Below are 22,658 nucleotides of genomic sequence, written 5' to 3' on the forward strand. Positions count from 1 at the left end.
GCTCCAGCTCTTGAATCATCTTTGTAGCCTCCTCTGGACTCACTCCAACAGCTCTGTGCCTGTCTTATGCTGAGGACACCAGAGCTGGATGCAGTATTCAAGGTGGGGTCTCACAATGATGTTGCTCTTCTGGGGTGAGGTAGTTTGCCCTGATATTGAGCAGTGTTTCCACTCTGATGGAAAGGAGCAACCTTTGCTGGGACACACTGCCTATGTAACCATGGTGTGGCTTAGCAAAGCCCCCATTTTACCTGCAGCACTAGGGGCAATATTGTCCTGAATTGTGGCCTTCAAATGGGACTGAACAAACCCAGTTCTCTCAGCCTTTCCTCACATGGCAGCTTCTCAGTCCTTGAATCACCTTGGTGGCCCTTCTCTGGACCTTCTCCCACCTGTCCTCATCTGTTTTTTGTAAGAGAAGATAACATTCCAGTGGCCTGACCAGTGCTGAGTAGAGACACAAAGACCAGTCATCTGTACCAAAGTAAATCAGGAGACATCACCAAAGTTCCTCTCAGTGGGATTCTATGAGGGAGTTGATTCGGCCACTTTGCTCTGGGGAGACCTCACATGGAGAAATGCATCCAGGTCTGGAGCCCTCAATAGAGGAAGGGTATGGAGCTGATGGGGCAGGTCCAGGGGAGGGCCAGGAAAATTATCAGGGGGTTGGAGCAGCTCTGCTATGAAGACAGGCTGAGGGAGCTGGGGATGCTCAGCCTGGAGAAGGGCAGGTACTGGGGAGACTTAATAGCAGCCTTCCAGTACCAGCAGTGACAGGACAAGGGGCAATAGCTTCAAACCAGAGGAAAGCAGATTTAGATTGGATGTGAGGAACAAGTTCTGCACCATGAGGGTGGTGGAACACTGGAACAGGTTGCCCAGGGAGGTGGTTGAGGCCTCATCCCTGGAGATATTCAAGGTGAGGGCAACCTGAGGATGTCCCTGCCAAGTGCAGAGGGGGTTTGGACTGAATGACCTTTGGAGGTCCCTTCCAACCCAGACCATTCTGTGATCCCTAACTGCTGGAATGCAGCAAGGTTCACTGGGGGTGCAAAAGGCAGATGATGGGAGGGTATGATTATGAACATGATGGTCTACATTATTACACAATCACAGAATCAACCAGGTTGGAAAAGACCTTCAAGATCATCAAGTCCAACCAATCACCCAACCCTATCTAATCAACCAGACCATGGCACCAAGTGCCTCATCCAGGCTTTTCTTAAACACCTCCAGGGACATCAACCCCACCAACTCCCCAAGTCTAAACTTCCCCCTTCACAGCTTGAGACTGTGTCCTCTTGTTCTGGTGCTGGTTGCCTGGGAGAAGAGACCAACCCCCACCTGGCTCCAGCCTCCCTTCAGGTAGCTGTAGACAGCAATAAGGTCTCCTCTGAGCCTCCTCTTCTCCAGGTTAAACAACCCCAGCTCCCTCAGCCTCTCCTCATAGGGCTGTGCTCTCCCCAGCTTTGTTGGCCCTTCTCATATTCTTTGTTGCCCTTATTGTTCAGGTCTTGCAGAAAGCTGGAAAGACAATCCTTCAGTGCTGACCTACCAGCAACCCTGCCACAACTGCTGGTCCCAGATTGCTTCCAAATATCAAGGCAAAGTTTGTCCCTGAACCCTCCCCGAGCTTGAGGGGTTGGTGGCACTTACCGTGAGGGGGAAATAGTCCTTCATGTACCTCCAGACCACGCAGTTCCTCAAGAAGTGGATCCTCCTCCCACCAGTCCTGGGCTTTTCCCTGTCTAGCAGCCACCACACAGAGTAGAGGACAGTGACCAGCCAAAACCGAGTGAAGAGGAGGCCGATGAAGGCAACTACGCAGCACTGTGCTGAGAGAAGAGCCAGCAGTGAGTTGGCAGTTGGGTTGGGTGGACTCTGGGAGATGAATGATTCACAGACCCACAGAAACATCCAGGTTGCAAAAGACCCTCAGGATCACCAAGTCCAACCCAGAACTCCACTCTGCAAGGGTCATTCTTAAACCATAGCCCAAGCACCACATCCAAACCACCTTGAAACATGTCCAGGGCTGGGGACTCAACCACCTCTCTGCCCAGCACATTCCAGTGCCTGACCACTCTTGCCATGAAGAAATGTTTCCTACTGTCCAGTCCAAACCTACCCAGGCACAGCTGGAGGCCATTCCCTCTTGTTCTGTCACTAATTACCTGGGAGAAGAGACCAGCAGCAGCCTCCCCACAATGTCCTTTCAGGTAGCTGTAGACAGCAATGAGGTCTCCCCTCAGCCTCCTCTTCTCCAAACTAACCATCCCCAGCTCCTTCAGTTGCTCTCCATCACATTTATTGTCCAGGCCCTTCCCAGCTTCCTTGCCCTCCTCTGCCCTGGCTCCAGCACCTCCACATCTCTCTTGTATTGAAGTGCCCCAAGCTGGACACAGCACTGGAGGTGTGGCCTGACCAGAACTGAGTCCCAGGGGACAATCCCCTCCCTGCTCCTGCTGGGCACAGCATTGCTGATCCCAGCCAGGAGGTCTTTGGCTTTCTTGGCCACCTGGGCACACTGCTGGCTCCTCTTCAGCTGCTTGTCCATTAGCACCCCGAGGTCCCTTTCTGCCAGGCAGCTTTCCAGTCACTTGAAATGATTCTATGTGGACCTGAGATGGAGCCCAGGCCTTCACTGGGCTTGCTGCTGAATTATTTCTCCAGTGTGAAAGCATTATTGGTAGAGGGATGGTTTCTTTCCTGTCTGCCCCAGGAACCTGGAGAAGAACTAAGCATCCTCCTTGCAGCAATCACCTATTTCTCCAATGGTCACCCTGTCCCCCTTTTCCCACAAGTCTGACAGACTTCTCAGAGCATCCTCATGGATCTTTATCTCTTTTCCCTCTGGCTCTTCTCTGGAGTAAGGCTGATCTCTGCAACAATAATCACAGAAGCACAGAACTGTTTTGGTTGGAAGAGACCTCTAAGATTGAGTGCAGTTGTCAACCTGAGACCACTACACCATGTCCTGAAGTTCTGTATCCAGACATATCTCAAACATCAAGGGCTCAGGCCCAGCCAGCATGGGTTTAGGAAGGGCAGGTCCTGCCTCTCCAACCCGATCTCCTTCTGTGATCAGGTGACTTCCTGGTGCATGTGGGGAGGCCTGTGGATGTGGTCTACAAGGACTTCAGCAAGACCTTTAACACTGTCCCCCACAGCAAACTCCTGGCCAAGCTGTCAGCCCATGGCTTGGATGGGAGCACACTGCATTGGGTTAGGAACTGGCTGGAGGGCTGAGCCCAGAGAGTGGTGGTGAATGGTGCCACATCCAGCTGGCAGCCAGGCACTAGTGGTGTGCCCCAAGGATCAGTGCTGGGCCCCATGATCTTTAACATCTTTAGTGATGATCTGGATGAGGGCATTGAGTCCATCATCAGTAAATTTGCAGATGACACCAAGCTGGGGGCAGGAGTTGATCTGCTGGAGGGTAGAGAGGCTCTGCAGAGGGACCTCAACAGGCTGGACAGATGGGCAGAGACCAAGGGCATGAGATTGAACACATCCAAGTGCCGGGTTCTGCACATTGGCCACAGCAACCCCAGGCAGAGCTACAGGCTGGGGTCAGAGTGGCTGGAGAGCAGCCAGGCAGAGAGGGACCTGGGGGTGCTGGTCGATGGTAGGTTGAACATGAGTCTGCAGTGTGCCCAGGCAGCCAAGAGGGCCAATGGTATCCTGGCCTGCATCAGGAAGAGTGTGGCCATCAGGAGCAGGGAGGTCATTCTGCCCCTGTACACTGCACTGGTTAGGCCACATCTTGAGTCCTGTGTCCAGTTCTGGGCCCCTCAGTTTAGGAAGGAGGTTGACTTGCTGAAGAGTGTCCAGAGAAGGGCAACAAAGTTGGTGAGGGGTTTGGAACACAGCCCTATGAGGCAAGGCTGAGGGAGCTGGGGTTGCTTAGCCTGGAGAAGAGGAGACTCAGGGGTGACCTTATTGCTCTCTACAACTACCTGAAGGGAGGTTGCAGACAGGCAGAGGTTGGTCTCTTCTCCCAGGCAACCAGCACCAGAACAAGAGGACACAGTCTAAGGCTGTGCCAGGGGAGGTTTAGGCTGGAGATTAGGAAGAAGTTCTACACAGAGAGAGTGATTGCCCATTGGAATGGGCTGCCCAGGGAGGTGGTGGAGTCACCATCACTGGAGGTGTTCAGGAGACTTGATGGGGTGCTTGGTGCCATGGGTTAGTTGATTAGGTGGTGTTGGATGATAGGTTGGACACAATGATCTTGAAGGTCTCTTCCACCCTGGTCTATTCTATTCTATTCTATTCTATTCTATTCTATTCTATTCTATTCTATTCTATTCTATTCTATTCTATTCTATTCTAACACCTCCAGGGATGGTGACTCTACCACCTCCCTGAAATGGCAGCAAAGTGGAGAACCATCCTCTGCCTATAGAGTCCTCAATAGCTTTGTCCTGAGTATCCATTTATCATTTCAGTTGTAGCCTTGATTTTTGACTTCTTATCTTCCCATTTAGAAGGTTTTATTCTTCATTGATTTTTTTCCCCTTATTGATTTTGGACGTTTTCCTCCACTTCTTAGGTCCACTCTCAGCTCCAGTCCCAGCCTCTAGAGGATTTTTTGAGTTCTTTCAGCTCAATGTCATCTCAAATTTTATAAGAAAGCTCAACTCCATTCCCTGATTTGGGACTTTCCCAAGACATTAGAGAATTTTCTGAGCCACTTCCAGTTAGTGCTTGGCTTTGCCCTCTACCTCCCACCTCCCTCCTGTGCTTTGTGTTTTGGCACAGGAACAGGACAAGAAAATTCTGTGTGCAAAGAAGCATCACCTGGTACGTCAAATCCCCCCCAAGCCCATCACTGTCTGCCTGCAGAGGCTGGGAAGTGTTGATGGCCACCAAGCTGCCATCCTAAAAAGTCCCTGGGAAGAGCTGTGTCCCTTTCATCTGTCCCTCTAAAAGCCTAACCTGCAATGAATCTGCATCTGGGGAGGAACAACAACAGGCACCAGGACAGGTTAGAGGCTGCCCTGCTGGAGAGCAGCTCCACAGAGAAAGACCTTGGAGTGCTGGTGGGCAGCAAGTTCTGCAGGGGACAGCAATGTGCCCTTGTGGCCAAGAGAGCCAATGGCATCCTGGGCTGCAGCAAGAGAAGTGTGGCCAGCAGGGCCAGGGAGGTTCTTCTGCCCCTCTGCTCTGCCCTGCTGAGACCACAGCTGCAATCCTGTGTCCAGTTTAGGGCTTCCTAATTCAAGAAGGACAGGGAACTGCTAGAGAGGGTCCAACAAAGAGCCTCGAGGATGATTAAGAGACTTGAACATCTTTGCTGTGAAGAGAGACTGAGAGCCCTGAGGCTGTTTAGTCTGGAGAAGAGAAGGCTGAGAGTGGATCTGATCAATGTCTATAAATATCTGAGTGGTGGGTGTCAGGAGGAGGGGGGCAGGCTCGTTTCAGTGACACCCAATAATAGGACAAGGAGTAATGGATATAAAGCTAGAACACAGGAGGTTCCAACTCAATATGAGGAGAAAGTTCTTTACAGTGAGGGTGCCGAAGCCCTGCAGCAGTCTGCCCAGGGAGGTTGTGGAGTGTCCTTCTCAGGAGACTTTCCAAACCCCCCTGGATGCCTTCCTGTGCAGACTACCCTGGGAGATGCTGCTCTGGCAGGGGGGTTGGACTCTGAACTCTGGAGGTCCCTTCCAGCCTCTAATGTTCTGTGATACTGTGTGAATCCTTCAGGTCAGAACAAGCCACTGCTCCTATCTGGTCTCTATAACTCTTGATGAGAACAGAATACAGCATGAAAGGTAATTTAGGCCAAGAAGAATGGATTTAAGCTGGAAGAAGGGAGATTTAGGCAGAAATTCTTCACCATGAGGGTGGGGAGACACTGGAACAGGTTGCCCAGGGAGGTCGTGGTTGCCATCACCCTGGAGGTGTTCAAGCCCAAACTGAATGAGGCCTTGAGCAACCTGGGCTAGTGGAAGGTGTCTCTGCTTGTGGCATGGGGGTTGGAACCAGATGATCCTTAATGTCTCTTCCAACCCAACCCACTCTATGGATCTATGCAATGCAGCTCCAGGGTCCACATGACAAATCAACACTGTTGGAGACTGCCAGTTTGCTGCACCCAGGAGCCAGGTGATTGCCACAAGAGAGTGCAAGGCTTCATTCTCTTTTCATCTTCCCATGCAAAGCTCAAAGTACATTCTGCAAGATGAAGGAGTTGTTCTGGTCCAAATTCAGGCAGCTATCATTCAAGGGAGGCTTTATCTTGCCATTGCAATTATTATATTAATCATTACACATCATGATGAATTTCTGCCTCCGTTCTGTTGCAATTCAGAATTTGCACACAGTGACCTTCGCTCAATCTTAAGATTATCCTTTTGTGTGTGTGCTTGGAACACCTCCTGGTGTCCTGGTTGCTGTGGGAAAGGAGCCCTTTCCTGTCCCCCAATACATAATAATACATAGAATAAACCAGGTTGGAAGAGACCTTCAATGGACCATTCCATTCCCAGGCTGGACCTTCAGTCTCAAAGTTGCTGTGAATGGGACCAAGGAAACAAGAAAGTTCCAGTCGAGGTACAGCTAAATCCTGCTGGCTGTATCCAAACCTATCCCAACCTTCACAGAATCACAGAATGCTGGGGGTTGGAAGGGAATTCTGGAAATCATCTAGTCCAGTCCCCTCAGGTCTCTCAGCCTTTGCTCCTAGCAGAGCTGCTCCAGGTCCCTCAGCATCTTCCGAGACTCCACTGCACACTCTCCAGCAGTTCGCTGCCTCTCTTGAACTGGGCAGCCCAGAGTTGGACACAGGACTCCAAGCTTGACCTCCTTAGGGCAGAGTAGAGGGGGAGGAGAACTTCCCTTGACCTACTGGCCACACTCTTCTTAGTGCACCCTGGGACACCAATGGCCTTTGGGCCACAGGGGCACATTGCTAGTTCATGCTGAACTTGCTACCTACCAGGACTCTCAGGTCCTTCTCTGCAGAGCTGCTTTCCAGCAGGTCTCCCCTTACCTGTCCTGCTGCAGGGAGTTCTTTTTCCCCAGGTGCAGGATCTTACACTTGGCTTTGTTGAATGTCATGAGCTTCCTCTCCATCCAGCTCTCCAGCCTGGCCAGGTCTCACAGCCTGACAGGGTGTCAGCCACCCCTCCCAGTTTGGTATCATCAGCAAACTGGCTGAGACTCCACTCTGTCCCTTCACCCAGGTTGTTGATGAAGATACTGAACATGACCATGCTGAGTCCTGACCTCTGGGGGACACTACAGACCTCCAAGTACTGTGTCCAGTTCTGGGCTCCTCATTTTAAGAAGGACATTGAGTCACTTGAAGGTGTCCAGAGAAGGGCAGTGAGGCTGCGGAGAGGCCTTGAGCACAGCCCTGTGAGGAGAGGCTGAGGGAGCTGGGTTTGCTTAGCCTGGAGAAGAGGAGGCTCAGGGGAGACCTCATCGCCCTCTACAACTACCTGAAGGGTGTTTGTAGCCAGGAGGAAGCTGGTCTCTTCTCTCAAGTAATCAGCACCAGAACAAGAGGACACAGTCTCAAGCTATGCAGGGGGAAGTTTAGGCTGGAAGTGAGGAGGAAGTTCTTCCCAGAGAGAGTTGTTAGCCATTGGGATGTGCTGCCCAGGGAGGTGGTGGAGTCACCGTCCCTGGAGGTGTTCAAGGGGGGATTGAATGTGGCACTTGGTACTGTGGTCTAGTAGTCATGAGGTGTTGGGTGACAGGTTGGACTCAATGATCTTTGAGGTCTTTTCCAACCTTATTGATTCTATGATTCTATGATTCTAAGTAGACTCTGCACCACTGATCACAGCCCTCAGAGCTCTGTCCTTCAGCCACTTCTCCATCCACTCCTCTAACTCACACTTCCTAAGCTTCCTCATGAGGATGTTATGGGAGAGAGTGCCCAAAGCCTTGCTGAAGCCAAGGTAGACAACATCCACTGCCCTCCCCTCACCTGCCCAGCCACTCACAGCATTGCAGGAGGCTGTCAGATTGGTCAGGCATCATTTCCCCTTTCTGATTCCACACTGACTACTATTTATGATTACTTTTGGGGCTGTATTTTTACAGAATCACAGAATCACCAAGGTTGGAAGAGACCTCAAAGGTCATCAAGTCCAACCTCTCACCACAGACCCCATGACTAAACCATGGCACCAAGTGCCACGTCCAATCCCCTCTTCAACACCTCCAGGGATGGTGACTCCACCACCTACACTAGTCTCAGCTACCCTCCTTGGAAGAGGCAACAGCATCAAATAGTGAGGCTTGAAGTGTGAGTTCCAGCAGGGAAGCAAAGAACTTCAGCCCCCTCTTGTCAAAAAGGGGACCCTCTGCACCACTGCCTGATGTGTGAGGGGGAATCACCATAGCTGCTTGGATCAAGGGAGGTTGCTGTTCCCCTGTCCAACCTAATTGCAGACATCTGTTTGTGTTGTCCTCTAACTCTCCAATGAAAGCACGGCAGAGGCAGTGGGATCTCATCAGTTAGACCTTATCTGGTCTAACTTATCTTATCTGGACCACTATTGGCAAGATATTTGGCACAAAGCTGTATCACTGCTTCCTGACAGCCATGTCAGATCCTTTGGCTGGGTCCATCACCAGCCCTGATGTGCAGGACTTCATGATTTTCAGGTCTTCTGGCTGGAACCATCACCAACCCCATTGCCCAGGACTTTATGCTCTTCAAACTGACTCCAGGCTCCCTTAACTGGCACTGACCCAGCCTGGTTTAGGTTACACAGGTGACTCTTCACATCACAGAGTGTTCTTGTTCTCCAAGCTGCTGAAAAAAAAACCCCATCTCACCTAAAACAGGGCCAAATTCTGTATCCATTTGAGGTAAGCGCTGGAAGGAGGGACCTGTGCACCAGGAGCAAACTCAGGGTTTGATTTCTATTCCTGCAAATCCCAAGTCTTTCCTAAATCCACAGCAGAGGGCATTCCTGAATCCACACATTCTCCTTCCTTTATGGATCATCTCCTAGAGGTAGAGCAGCAAGGACAGCCTAAAGCCACCTCCTTGCTGCTTCTGCTTCTGCAGGACAGGGCTGGAGGTTGGAGGGTCATCCAGTCTAACCCCCCTGCAGTCTGCAGAGACATCTTTAACTAGATCAGGCTGCACAGAGCCCCGTCCAACCTGACCTGTTCTCAGGGATAGACTCAGAATTGTCAGGGTTGGAAGGGACCTCAAGGATCAGCCAGTTCCAAACCCCCTGCCATGGGCAGGGACACCTCACACTACATCAGGTTGCTCAGAGCCACATCCAGCCTGGGACATCTACCACCTCCTTGCTTCTTCTGCTTCTTTTCTGCAGGACAGGGCTGGAGGGATATGTGGCAAACACTAATATTTGCTTGTTGGGAGGCTGTTCCCTATGGTCATTGCTTCCTTCCCTTGAAGAAATCAGAAGCAATGACATTTTCTGAGCTGGGAGCTACTTCAGAGCTGCTCAGAAGAGAGCCATACTACCCTCAGGATCTGCTCTCCTGCAAACAGCTGTCATTTGCATGGCTACCTGCCAGACAAACTTTAAAGGGCATTGTAAACACAGCATTAGGCTCTGGGCCAGGGAACCTCAGCAGATATCTCCATCCTGGGGCCAAACTTCAGTCTAGGTACAACCCACAGTGCCCACAAGGCAGCTTGCAGAGGGCTGTCAGATTTTGGAAGTGCTGCTGGAAGAGATGACAACGTGTCAGGATAGGGATGGGGGCAATCCTGCAAGTCCTTGGCTTGCTACAAACCCATCTTTGAGCCCCATCATCTGTCAGGGCTCTGCAGAGCCAGACAAGCTCTCCAGCTTAGAATTGTAGAGTGAGTTGGGTTGGAAGGGACCACCTAGTTTCAATCCCCAGCTTGGTCAAGCCCTGCATGTAAGATCTGTGGTGAGGATGGAGGATGTAGGCTCAATGAGCACACAAATGGTGGTGGGATGTGGTTATAACAAGGCCCTGTAGTTACAACACTGTAACAGGTTGCCCAGGGAGGAGTTGGGGGCCCCATCCCTGGAGATATTCAAGGTGAAGCTAGACAGGGCTCTGGGCAACCTGATCTAGTTGAGGATATGCCTGGTGAGTGCAGAGGGGGTTGGACTGGATGACTTTTGGAGGTCCCTTCCAAGCCAGACCATTCTCTGATTCCATGATTCTGGACTATGCTCTGTTTTCCAGGTGGTTTGTCTCAGGTTGGCACTGTGTGGCCTTTGAGCCAGCTCCACTGATTGAAAGGGTTCAAAGGCTGGGTGCTGGGTGCTGGATCTACACAGAAGGTGTGCACAGACCTCCTGCCCCTACCCTGGGTTTCACAGAATCATGAAATGCTTTGGGTTGGAAGGCACCTTTAGAGGTCATCCAGCATAACCTCCCTGCAGTCTGCAGGGACAGCTTCAACTGGAGCAGGCTGCACAGAGCCCCATCCAACCTGACCTGTTCTCAGGGATGGGACATCTACAGCCCATCCAACCTGACCTGTTCTCAGGGATGGGACATCTACAGCCCATCCAACCTGACCTGTTCCCAGGGATGGGACATCTACAGCCCATCCAACCTGACCTGTTCTCAGGGATGGGACACCTACCAGCCCCATCCAACCTGACCTGTTCCCAGGGATGGGACATCTACAGCCCATCCAACCTGACCTGTTCTCAGGGATGGGACATCTACCAGCCCCATCCAACCTGACCTGTTCTCAGGGATGGGACATCTACCAGCCCCATCCAACCTGACCTGTTCCCAGGGATGGGACATCTACCAGCCCCATCCAACCTGACCTGTTCCCAGGGATGGGACATCTACAGCCCATCCAACCTGACCTGTTCTCAGGGATGGGACATCTACCAGCCCCATCCAACCTGACCTGTTCCCAGGGATGGGACATCTACAGCCCATCCAACCTGACCTGTTCTCAGGGATGGGACACCTACCAGCCCCATCCAACCTGACCTGTTCCCAGGGATGGGACATCTACAGCCCATCCAACCTGACCTGTTCTCAGGGATGGGACATCTACCAGCCCCATCCAACCTGACTTGTTCTCAGGGATGGGACATCTACAGCCCATCCAACCTGACTTGTTCTCAGGGATGGGACATCTACCAGCCCCATCCAACCTGACCTGTTCTCAGGGATGGGACATCTACAGCCCATCCAACCTGACCTGTTCTCAGGGATGGGACATCTACCAGCCCCATCCAACCTGACCTGTTCTCAGGGATGGGACATCTACCAGCCCCATCCAACCTGACCTGTTCTCAGGGATGGGACACCTACCAGCCCCATCCAACCTGACCTGTTCCCAGGGATGGGACATCTACAGCCCATCCAACCTGACCTGTTCTCAGGGATGGGACATCTACAGCCCATCCAACCTGACCTGTTCCCAGGGATGGGACATCTACAGCCCATCCAACCTGACTTGTTCTCAGGGATGGGACATCTACAGCCCATCCAACCTGACCTGTTCTCAGGGATGGGATATCTACAGCCCATCCAACTTGACCTATTCTCAGGGATGGGACATCTACAGCCCATCCAACCTGACTTGTTCTCAGGGATGGGATATCTACAGCCCATCCAACATGACCTGTTCTCAGGGATGGAACATCTACCAGCCTTCTGGGCAACCTGGGCCAGGGTCTCACCCAGAATGTTTTCTTTCTATCCAGTTTAAATGTCCCTCTTTTAGTTTCAAACCATCACCCCTTGTCCTGTCACAACAGACCCTTCTCAAGAATTGGTCCTCATCTTTTTCTTGGCCTTTTTGAGTCCTGGAAGACCACAAGAACAATCCCAACTCTCTCAGCCTGGCCTCACAGCAGAGGATTGGATTGGAAGGGACCTTTAAAGGTCATCCAGTCCAATCCCCTACAGTCAGCACAGACCATCTTCAGATACATCAGGCTGCCCATCCAAATTGACCTGGAATGATTTCAGGCATAGGACATCTACCACCTCTCTGGGCAGCCTGGACCAGGGTCTCACCTCCATCATTGTAAAAATGTCTTCCTTGTATCTAGTCTGAATCCTTCTTTTTCAGTTGTAAGCTGCCATCCCTTGTTCTGTCACAACAGACCCCAGTAAAAAGTCTGTCCCCATCTCTTATCAGCATCTTTCAAGTCCTGCAAGGCCACCAGAAGGTCTCCCTGGAGCCTTCTCTTCTCCAGACTGCACAACCCCAGCTCTCCCAGCCTGGCCTCACAGCAGAGGGCTTCCAGCCCTCCCAGCATGGCTGTGGCCTCCTACAGCCCTGCTCTAACAGGTCCCTGTCTGTGCTGAGGACTCCAGAGCTGCCCCAGCACTGCAGGTGGGGTCTGAGCAGGGCACAGCAGGGTCCAGTAGAGGAGGCTGAGCAGAGTAGAAGGGGAAGTTTGCTTGCATGGGTTCAGCCCTACAGTGATATTTCTGCATAGTGTGCCTGGAGCCCAAGCTTGAGTCCATAGAGACAGTGAAAATGAGAGGCAGTAGGAAGCAATGCAGTAGGTTTGGGCACTGGTTTTGGTGCCCTGCAGAAGCCAGGCTCTGCTGTATTAAAGGGGGGCACTGGGCAGCACGGGGTTCCTGCAAAGGGAAGTGTGATGGGGTCCCCACTCCATGACCTGCATCCCATTCTTGCACCATGCACTCTCCTTCCAGCAGCTGTCAACATCTGAAGCAAATATTTCCTGGTAATGAGCTATAACAGCACTGATTCTGCTCAGGGATTTGGCTTCCAGGCTCTGCTCAGTGAGGACAGATTCTGAAGTTCAGGACAGGTTTGCACAGCCAGGGGCTCTCTAGCCCCAGTGAGAAGCTGGTGGGGAAAGTTACTGCCAAGGGTTGGGCTGCAGAAAGGCTCTGGCTGAGACTTGCTCCTGTGCAGACCCAAGGGTGCTGCTGAACATTGTGTGCCAAGCTGGGGTGCAGTAAGTCAGAGGTGGCACCTGTGGGGATGAGCAAAGTGGACAGGTGGCCCTAAACTGACCAACAAGGGATTCCATCCCATGGATGTCATCTTCAGGATCAAACTGACAGATCACCTGGGTCAAGCTTCTTCTTGTGTGTCTGAGGAGGCTCTGTCCCTTCTGCCTTCAATCCCAGTCCATAAGCTCCTGAATACAGCTGAGGGATCACCAGGGTAAAGCCTCTTCTTCACTGATTGGTGACTAAGGAGGACTCTCTCTGTTTTGCCTTTGATCCTGATCCTTTTGTTCTTGAATCAGCCCTGAAGAAAAGGCCTTGGGGGTGCTGGGGGAGGAGAAGCTCAACAGAAGCCAGCAGGGAGCACTTGCAGCCCAGAGAGCCAAGCACAGCCTGGGCTGCAGCAAGAGAAGTGTGGCCAGCAGGGCCAGGGAGGGGATTCTGCCCCTCTGCTCCACTCTGCTGAGACCACACCTGGAGCACTGTGTCCAGTTCTGGAGCCTCTGTTCCAGGAAGGATCTGGAGGTGCTGGAAGGTGTCCAGAGCAGGGCCAGGAGGATGAGCAGAGGGCTGGAGCTGCTCTGCTATGGAGACAGACTGAGGGAGCTGGGGTTGTGCAGTCTGGAGAAGAGAAGGCTCTGAGGAGACCTTCTTGTGGCCTTCCAGGATCTGCAGGGGGCTACAGGAAAGCTGGGGAGGGACTTTTTAGGGTGTCAGGGAGTGATAGGACTGGGGGGGATGGAACAAAACTAGAAATGGGTAGATTCAGATTGGCTGTTAGGAAGAAGTTCTTCCCCATGAGGGTGGTGAGAGATTGGCACAGGTTGCCCAGGGAGGTGGTGGAAGCCTCATGCCTGGAGGCTTTTGCAGCCAGGCTGGATGTGGCTGTGAGCAACCTGCTCTGGTGTGAGGTGTCCCTGCCCATGGCAGGGGGGTTGGAACTGGATGATCCTTGATGTCCCTTCCAACCCTGACAATTCTCTGATTCTGTGAATCCAGTTCTTGGATCCAGCTCCTGAATCTGGCTCCCATTTGCTGCTGAGCCCAGGCTGGGACTTCCCCAGTGCCTACCACAGCATCAGTGATGATGAGGTAATTGCCTTCAGGGGTTGGGTTTGCATCTGTTTGTATCTATAGTTTGTATAGATATAAAAACATATTTTAAATTACCATTTATTATCATTAATAATTACCATTATTAATGCTACTTAATGATCATTTAACTTATTCTCTATATTTATTGTTCTTCTTCTCATGAAAGCCGCTTCAGCTTTCTTTTCCAACCCCTAATTCACTTTCCCCTCCCTCTGGGAAGGGAGAAGGGTTACCAAAGATCCTCTGTCACTTGTCTAATGGCCAGCCCAGCCCTAACCAGGGGCAAAATGCCACCTTTTTTATTCTCAGTGCCCTTGCTGGGAGCATCCTCAGGGAAACCAGCAGCACTGACAACGCTGCTCTGTTGGGAAAGCACCAGGGTGGAGGGGCTGCCCTCATCCAGCCCCCCCGTGGTGAGTGAATGAATCCCTCACCCCAAGCCTGGCTTCACACAGGATACGTTTGCACAACCATGGCAACAGCTGCCTGCAGGCAGCAGCTGCTGGGGGCTCTGGCAGCAGCTTGAGGCTGTGTTTTCAGCAGCCCTTTTCTGGCAGCAGCAGGGCAGCCCTGCCTCAGAGAGAATGGAGCAGCTGGTGGCCAAATCCTGCCCGTGGAAGGGCTGATCCCGGTGCCTGAGGGTTCGAAGCGAGCACGGCACAAGGTGTTTGGCTGAAATTCAGCACGTCCTTTAGCACTCAGCTTTCACAGGGGTCAAAGTGGTGGAAAGCTTCTGGATGGAAAGCTCCAGGCTTAAAACACCCCCAAAACTTCATCAAATGAATGACATCAACTGCTGGAAGCGCTCCAGGAAGTTTGGTTAGCAGCTTCCCAGTGCCTTTCTTCTACCGTTTCTTAACTGGGTTTTGTTTCACAGCACATCCCACAGTACCACCCCCAAATCAAAGTATTCTAGGGAAAGCAAACAATCTCTGGAAGAGCAGCCATGGAGCAGGTGTGGCCTTGGATTCATCCTTATTTGGGCCAAGTCACATTTCCCTGCAGGAGGCAGAGCCTTGCCTTTCAAGCAGCTCCCTGCTACCCTCCTTGAGGTCACTTCCAACCCTAACAATGCTATGATGTTATTCCTCCCTCCTGACCATTTTCTGGCTTTCTGCTGGCTCCAGCAGCCACTTCCACCACTGCATAGTCAAGGCCCAGCTCAAACCTGATGCCAAGAAGGGACAAAACGACAGGGCAAGTTGTTTTGCTGGAAAACACCGTTAAAGCTCTATAAGCCCTGGCTGCGTCCTTGCTGGGAATGAGAAAGGTTGTCCAGGGAGATAGTTGAGGCCCCATCCCTGGAGCTATTCAAGGTGAGGCTCAAAAGGGCTCTGGGCAACCTGCTCTAGCTGAGGATGTCCCTGCTGACTTGCAGAGGGGGTTGGACTGGATGACTGTTGGAGGTCCCTTCCAACCCAAAGCATTCTATGACTCTATAATTCCATGATGGGTCTATCCCTGGTTAACACCACAGCCACATCTCCACCACATGTCATACCATCCAGGAACCAGGGGAGGAAAACCATGCACAAGAGCAAGGAGGGAGATACAGAGCACCTCAGAATGTCCCAGTCTGGCTGATAGGATCCAGGGCTGCCTGGCTTTTGCCAGATCTTCCCTCCCCTGTGAACAACACCCATGTCTCCTCCAGCAAGCTGGTGTCCAGTGTACATAAGAAGGTTGATCACAGCAGGGATCTCCTCTGCACTAGAAGAACTCAAGGATAATAACACAAGGATAGGATGACACCAAGTGCCCTGCACTCTGCCCTGCCATCAGTGTGCTTTGTGCTAGCTCAGCTCTCTGTGCCACCACTGCCATTCCAGGATTTCCCCTCCAGCTGGAGTAGAATCATAGAGTCATAGAATTGTTAGAGTTGGAAGGGCCTTCAAGGATCATCCAGTTCCAACCACCCTGCCATGGGCAAGGACACCTCACACTGGAGCAGGTTGCTCACAGCCACATCCATCCTGGCCTTCAAAACCTCCAGGAGACTTCCACCACCTCCCTGGGCAACCTGTGCCAGTGTCTCACTACCCTCATGGGCAAGAACTTCTTCCTGGCATCCAATCTCAATCTACCCATTTCAATTTTTGTTCCATTCCCCCCAGTCCTATCCCTCCCTGACACCCTAAAAAGTCCCTCCCCAGCTTTCCTGTAGCCCCCTTCAGATACTGGAAGGCCACAGTTAGGTCTCCTTCTGGAAGAACTCTCTCTTCTCTTTACTGTTCTTTGTAACTCATGCACATGTGCCTGTAGAACAAAGGGTTTCCTTCTCATACTCATTGTCTCCATACTCACACAGGAGAGACCACAGGGTTCATGGTGGCATGGACTGTTCCTGTTTAGCTGTAGGAGACTTCAACTCTGCCAGCTAAACTCACTGGCTTCTCTTCAGCCCAGCAGTGTCCTGGCTTCACACAGCCTGCTCCCAGAAGCAAGCCCCCTCCCACACACACAGATGGGTGGGAAAACAACCCCAAAAAAACTCCTCTGGGCTGAGAGAAAGAGAGTTTGCTGAGATGGTAATGCTATACAATTACCTTAGCAGAAGGTGTGTGGGGTTTTTTTAATTGAACTTAATGCTGGCCTATCAAAATCATGTCTGGGTTTATCATTAAATTATCTAATATCCAAGAAGAATGGAACATCCTGAAAGTAGCCAGATTAAGCATCTAGCAATCACTAAAAGTCAATAATTCCTATTTGAATATCAGTTTAATACCCTTTCTTTCTCAACAGCACTGGTTTCAGAGTCTGCCCCTTTTCCACCCCATTTTCTCCCCAAATCCCAGAGCACCTGGGCTCTATTGGAGTCTCCTTCCACCCCAGGTGTGGCCACTTTGCCCTCCCCACCCACTCCCCTATTTAATCCCTCCCCAGGAGAAGCAGAAACCCCAAGCTGAGCCCATCTGGGCTGGAGGATCCTCCTCTCATCACTGGTGAGTCCTTATGGTGCACACTGGGTGATGGTGGTGGTGACAACAAAGGCCGGGGGGCCTGGTGGCCCCCTGGTTAGGTAGGACAATGATTGATGACTACTCCAGTATCATCCGTGGGTGCTGGCTGGGCCTCCTTACTGGGGCTGAGCTCCTCTGTGTGGTAACTTGGCTAGTTGACGGTCTCACCCCTGTTTCTGTGATGGGTGCAAAAATGGTGGTGGTGGAGCAGGAGCTGTTTAGGCAGGGTGGAGGATGGTGTTAGAGGGAGCAGGAGCTGCTTTGGGGATGGGGAGGATGGTGGGGGAGCAGGAGCTGCTTTGGGAAGATGGGGGAGGTGGGGCTAAACTAGATGACCTTCAGAGGCCATTCCATTCATAGAAGGAAGAAAGCGGGTTCCTGCTTTACTCTGTAACATCTCAAGGAGGAATTGACCAGTCAGGACCGAGAGGGTTGAAGGCCTAGGAGGTAAACTTATTTATCTTGTTAATGCCAAACAATATGTCTCTCTTGAGCAGAGGTACTTGGAGAACATCATGAGACTGTCTTGAAAGAGCCAATTCAAAGCGGTCCTTGGGCAACATTCACTTGAATGTCAAAGGGACTTGAAAGAAGTCATCTAGTCCCTAGACTACTAAGTGGGGTATGGTTTCTCTACACTCCCTGGTTCTCATGGGAAGTCTGGTATTCAAACCCTTCTCTGCAGCAGGTCATCTCTTGACATCCAGGATTTCCCCACCACCACTGCTCCCTTGGGAGCTCTGCTGTCCTACTGGCCTTGGCATGATGGTGGTTTTAGGATGGGTGCTTGAAGGAGGGAATCATGAATGGTACTGTTTTGGAATCTGCAGGTTAAGATCCTAAGATTATTTTAGTTCATGAAGCCAGCTCCTAAAGGCACAGGGAGTGAGAGCCTCTCTCTGATGGGAAAAGCTGGGGTGGTTAGCTGATTTGGGAGTGACACTCATCCAGGTACAATTCTGTACACTCATAGGCTACCCCCTCTAAAAGACCCTTTTTTCATCATAAGGATTTGCCCACTCAAGCCATAAGGCAAAACCCAGCAGTATGTGGAGCTCAGCATCCAAAAAAATAGAATATAATTAACCAGCTTGGAAAAGACCTTCAAGATCATAGAGTCCAGCCTATCACCCAACACCATCTAATCAACTAAACCATGGCACTAAATGCCCCATCCAGTCTCTTCTTAAACATTTCCAGTGATGGTAACTCCACCACCTCCTCAGAGCCTTCTCTTCTCCGGACTGAACAACCCCAACTATCTCAGTCTGTCTTCATAGGAGAGGAGCCCCAGCCCTCTTATCATCCTCCAACATGAGCTCCAGCTTGTCCCAGAGCAACCTAAGATGACACCTCTCCAATGCAATTCCTCAAAGCCTGCTTGCTGCCCCAGTGTGTGAACAGCACTGCCCACTCATGTCCATGATGCTAATTCTCTTCTCTTCAAGTGAAGGGCAGCCTCATCCATCCTGGCTACAAGAAATGGTCCCTGGCCTCTACCATTGTCCAGACCATGCCAACATGTGGTTTGGCAAAGTGTGGGCTATCCAACCTATCACCCAACACCATCTCATCAACTAAACCATGGCACTAAGTGCCTCATCCAGGCTTTTCTTAAACACCTCCAGGGACATCGACCCTACCACCTCCCCGGGCAGCACGTTCCCATGGCCAATCTCTCTTTCTGAGAAGAACTTCTTCCTAACATCCAGCCTAAACCTCCCCTGGTGCAGCTTGAGTCTGTGTCTTCTTGTTCTGGTGCTGGTTGCCTAGGAAAAGAGACCAGTCCCCACCTGGCTACAATCTCCCTTCAGGTAGCTGTAGAGAGCCATAAGGTCTCCCCTGAGCTTCCTCTTCTCCAGGCTAAGCAACCCCAGCTCCCTCAGCCTTTCCTCCCAGGGCTGTGCTCCAAACCCCTCCCCAGCTTTGTTGCCCTTCCCTGGACACCTTCCAGTATCTTAACATCCTTCTTAAACTGAGGGGCCCAGAACTGCACACAGGACTCAAGGTGTGGCCTAACCAGTGTTGAGTACAGGGCAGGATGACCTCCCTGCTCCTGCTGGCCACACTGTTCCTGATGCAGGCCGGGATGCCAAGGGATGTCACCTTCCAGCTTGTCTCCTGCTGGGCTGTAGCTCACCTCACATAGTTTGCATTCCCTGATAACCTCCCTCTGGGTTTCCAGCCTCCCTGTTTTATTTATGGGGGCAGGAGTTGATCTACTGGAGGGTAGAGAGGCTCTGCAGAGGGACCTCGACAGGCTGGGCAGATGGGCAGAGTCCAAGGGCATGAGATTGAACACATCCAAGTGCCGGGTTCTGCACATTGGCCACAGCAACCCCATGCAGAGCTACAGGCTGGGGTCAGAGTGGCTGGAGAGCAGTCAGGCTGAGAGGGACCTAGGGGTGCTGGTCGACGGTAGACTGAACATGAGCCTGCAGTGTGCCCAGGCAGCTAAGAGGGCCAATGGCATCCTGGCCTGCATCAGGAACAGTGTGGCCAGCAGGAGCAGGGAGGTCATTCTGCCCCTGTACACTGCACTGGTTAGGCCACACCTTGAGTGCTGTGTCCAGTTCTGGGCCCCTCAGTTTAGGAAGGAGGTTGACTTGCTGGAACGAGTCCAGAGAAGGGCAACAAAGTTGGTGAGGGGTTTGGAACACAGCCCTATGAGGCAAGGCTGAGGGAGCTGGGGTTGCTTAGCCTGGAGAAGAGGAGACTCAGGGGTGACCTTATTACTCTCTACAACTACCTGAAGGGAGGTTGTAGACAGATGGATGTTGGTCTCTTCTCCCAGGCAGCCAGTACCAGGACAAGAGGACACAGTCTCAGGCTGCGCCAGGGGAGGTTCAGGCTAGATGTTAGGGAAAAGTTCTATACAGAAAGAGTGATTGCCCTTTGGAATGGGCTGCCTGGGGAGGTGGTGGAGTCGCCATCACTGGAGGTTTTCAGGAGGAGACTTGATGGGGTGCTTGGTGCCGTGGGTTAGTTGTTTGGGTGGTGTTGGATTGGTTGATGGGTTGGACGCGGTGATCTTGAAGGTCTCTTCCAACCTGGTTTATTCTATGTATTTCCTGGGGCATCCTATCCAGAAGTCCATGACCCTCATTGCCACCACCACCTGGTGCCCTTCACACAGCAGTGAGCTGGTCAGGGTTTCAGTTTGCTGTGCCCCTTCCCCAATTTGCTTGGGTTTTTCTGGGAAAATGCCTTTTGGAAGCATGTAAGAGATCAGGGCAAGGGATACAAACTGGAACCCAGGAGGTTCCACCTGAATGTGAGGAGAAACTTCTTTGCTATGAGGAGGCTGGAGTTCTTGAAGAGTTTGCCCTGAGAGGTTGTGGAGTCTCCTTCTATGGAGAGATTCCAGACCTACCAGGACTCTGGGGCTTTTCAGCCTCAAGCAAAGAAAGTTCCAAGGAGACCTTAGAGCAGACTTCCAGTACCTGAAGGGGGCTACAAGAAAGGCAGGAAGGGACTTTTGTCAAGGGCTTGTAGTGACAGGATCAGGGGTGGTGGATTGAAGCTGGAAGAGGGGAGATTGAGAGTGGAGATTAGGAAGAAATTCTTGACAGTGAGGGTGGGGGAGACACTGAAACAGGTTGCCCAGGGAGGCTGTGGATGCCCCTTCCCTGGAGGTGCTCAAGGCCAGGTTGGATGAGGCCTTGAGCAATGTGGGTTAGTGGAAGGTGTCCCTGGCCATGGCAGGGGGGGTTGAAGTGGATGATCTTTAAGGTCCCTTCCAACTCAAACCATTCTATGAATCCTGGGCAACCTGCTGTGGGTGACCTTGTTGGGGGGGTTGGCCTCAATGATCTCCAGCGGGCCCTTCCAACCCCTACCATTCTGTGATCTGTATAAAGTCAAGTGTCTGCTCCCAGGGTGTCATTGTGCTCACAGTGAGTGGTGAGAAGAAATAAAAAGGGGGGAAAAAAGGGACAAAAGATCAACCTTGGTGAGACAGAGCCTCCCACACTGCCCTTCATACAGTGAGACAGAGAGGTGTGAGGGCAACATCTGCTGCCAATCACTTGTCCTAACATGGCCTGGGATTCACTGCAGGTGCCCAGAGGCTGCCTTTTAATGCTGCTTTCCTTTGATCCTAGACCACTGATACCAGATCTTCCTTAGGCTTGAGGAGAGAAGAGGTTGGGACAAAAAGCTGCAGGGACCTGGATAAGTTTGAGAAGTGGTTCTGTGTGAACCTCATGAGGTGCAGCAAAGCCAAATGCAAGGTCCTGCATCTGGAGCAGGGAGATCCCCACCATTAACACAGGCTGGAGAACAAAGGGATGGAGAGAAGCCCTGCAGAGAAGGATTTGGAGGCACCAGTGGAAAAAAAGGAGGACCCTAAAGGAGAGCCTAAGCTGGGGACAGTCTTTTTAAGAGTGCTTATTGTGACAGGACAAAGGGTGATGGTTTTAAACTAAAAGAAGGAGATTCAGAAGGAAGAGAATCAGAGATAGAAGGAGGAAGTGTTTTACACTGAGAGTGGTGACACTCTGGTCCAGGTTGCCCAGAGAGGTGGGAGATGGCCCATCCCTGGAACCATTCCAGCTCAGGTTGGACAGGGCTCTGACCAACCTGATCTGGCTGAAGATGTCCCTGCTCGCTGCAGGGGTGTTGGACTAGATGAGCAAAGGTCCCTTCCAACCCAAACCATTCTGTGATTCTCAAAGAAAGAAAAGGAGTTGTCTCTTACCTAGACACACAAAGCTGAAGACCCATTGAGCCACTGATGCTGTCTGAAGCCTTCTCTGGAGTGGCAAAGAGCGGGGAGCAAACTCAATCTTCATCTTGGGCTTGGTGTGCAGGTCTCCAAAGGAGAAGGAAGCTCTGCAGGTGGCAAATGCAAAGTGCAAAGTCACCTGTCAGTATTTACCCAGTCGTGCAGCACAGAGGTTGTGCAAAGTACAGGGGTGCTGGTGGCTGCCCCATGGCCACCTTCCTGTACAGGGAGGAGAAGGGCACTGCCAGGAGGTGTGACCAGCTTTGTGCCAACATGACTCACTTTGTGGTTAGAAAGTGAGGGTTTGCCCTAGGCAGACTAGAAAAGCAGGCTCAGGAGAACCTCATGATGTTCAACAAGGCAAAGTCCAAGGTTCAGGACCTGGGTCAAGGTAATCCTTGTAATCAATCCTTGTTATCAATCAACTGAGAGCAGCCCTGCAGAAAAGGACTTGGGAATACTGGGGCCAGCAATGGGCACTTTAAGCCTCAAAGGCCAGTGGCAGCCTGGACTGCATCAAAAGCATGTGGCCAGAGATGGAGAGAGGGGATCCTGCCCCTCTGCTCTGGTGAGACCTCTCTTGGAGTGCTGTGTCCAGCTCTGGAGCCCTCAACACGAGAAGGACATGGACCTGATGGACCAGGTCCAGAGGAGGGCCACAAAGATGGTCACAGGGCTGGAGCACCTCTCCTATGAAAACAGGCTGGGAGACTTGGGGCTGTTCATCCTGGAGAAGGGAAGGCTCCAGGGAGACCTTTAGAGCTGCATTTCAGTATCTGAAGGGCACCTACAGAAAGGCTGGGGAGGGGAGGTTTAAAAGGGCCTGGGGTGACAGGACAAGGGGCAGTGGTTTGAAACTGGAGCAGGGCAGATTTAGGTTGGACATCTGGAGGAAGTTCTTTATTATGAGATTGGTAAAACACTGGAATCAGTTGTCCACAAATGTGGAGGAAGCTCCATCCCTGGAAACATTCAAGGTCAGG

The 22,658-nt window shown here is 51.8% G+C and overlaps 1 protein-coding gene across 1 annotated transcript in view; it reads right to left on the bottom strand.

The window, feature by feature from the left end:
• The window catches only part of MOGAT2 (monoacylglycerol O-acyltransferase 2), a 52,621-nt gene extending 30,879 nt beyond the window's left edge, over positions 1–21,742 (bottom strand). Inside the window, exons 1-2 of the mRNA XM_009902907.2 lie at positions 21,649–21,742; positions 1,657–1,835 (exon numbers count right to left, since the gene is read on the bottom strand). Coding sequence (XP_009901209.1) covers positions 1,657–1,835; positions 21,649–21,742 — 273 coding nt within the window. The remainder of the gene's footprint in view (positions 1–1,656; positions 1,836–21,648) is intronic.
• Between the last annotated feature and the right edge of the window lie 916 nt (positions 21,743–22,658).

The sequence above is a fragment of the Dryobates pubescens genome, chromosome 10 (genome assembly GCF_014839835.1).
Source record: "Dryobates pubescens isolate bDryPub1 chromosome 10, bDryPub1.pri, whole genome shotgun sequence".
Classification (NCBI taxonomy): domain Eukaryota; kingdom Metazoa; phylum Chordata; class Aves; order Piciformes; family Picidae; genus Dryobates; species Dryobates pubescens.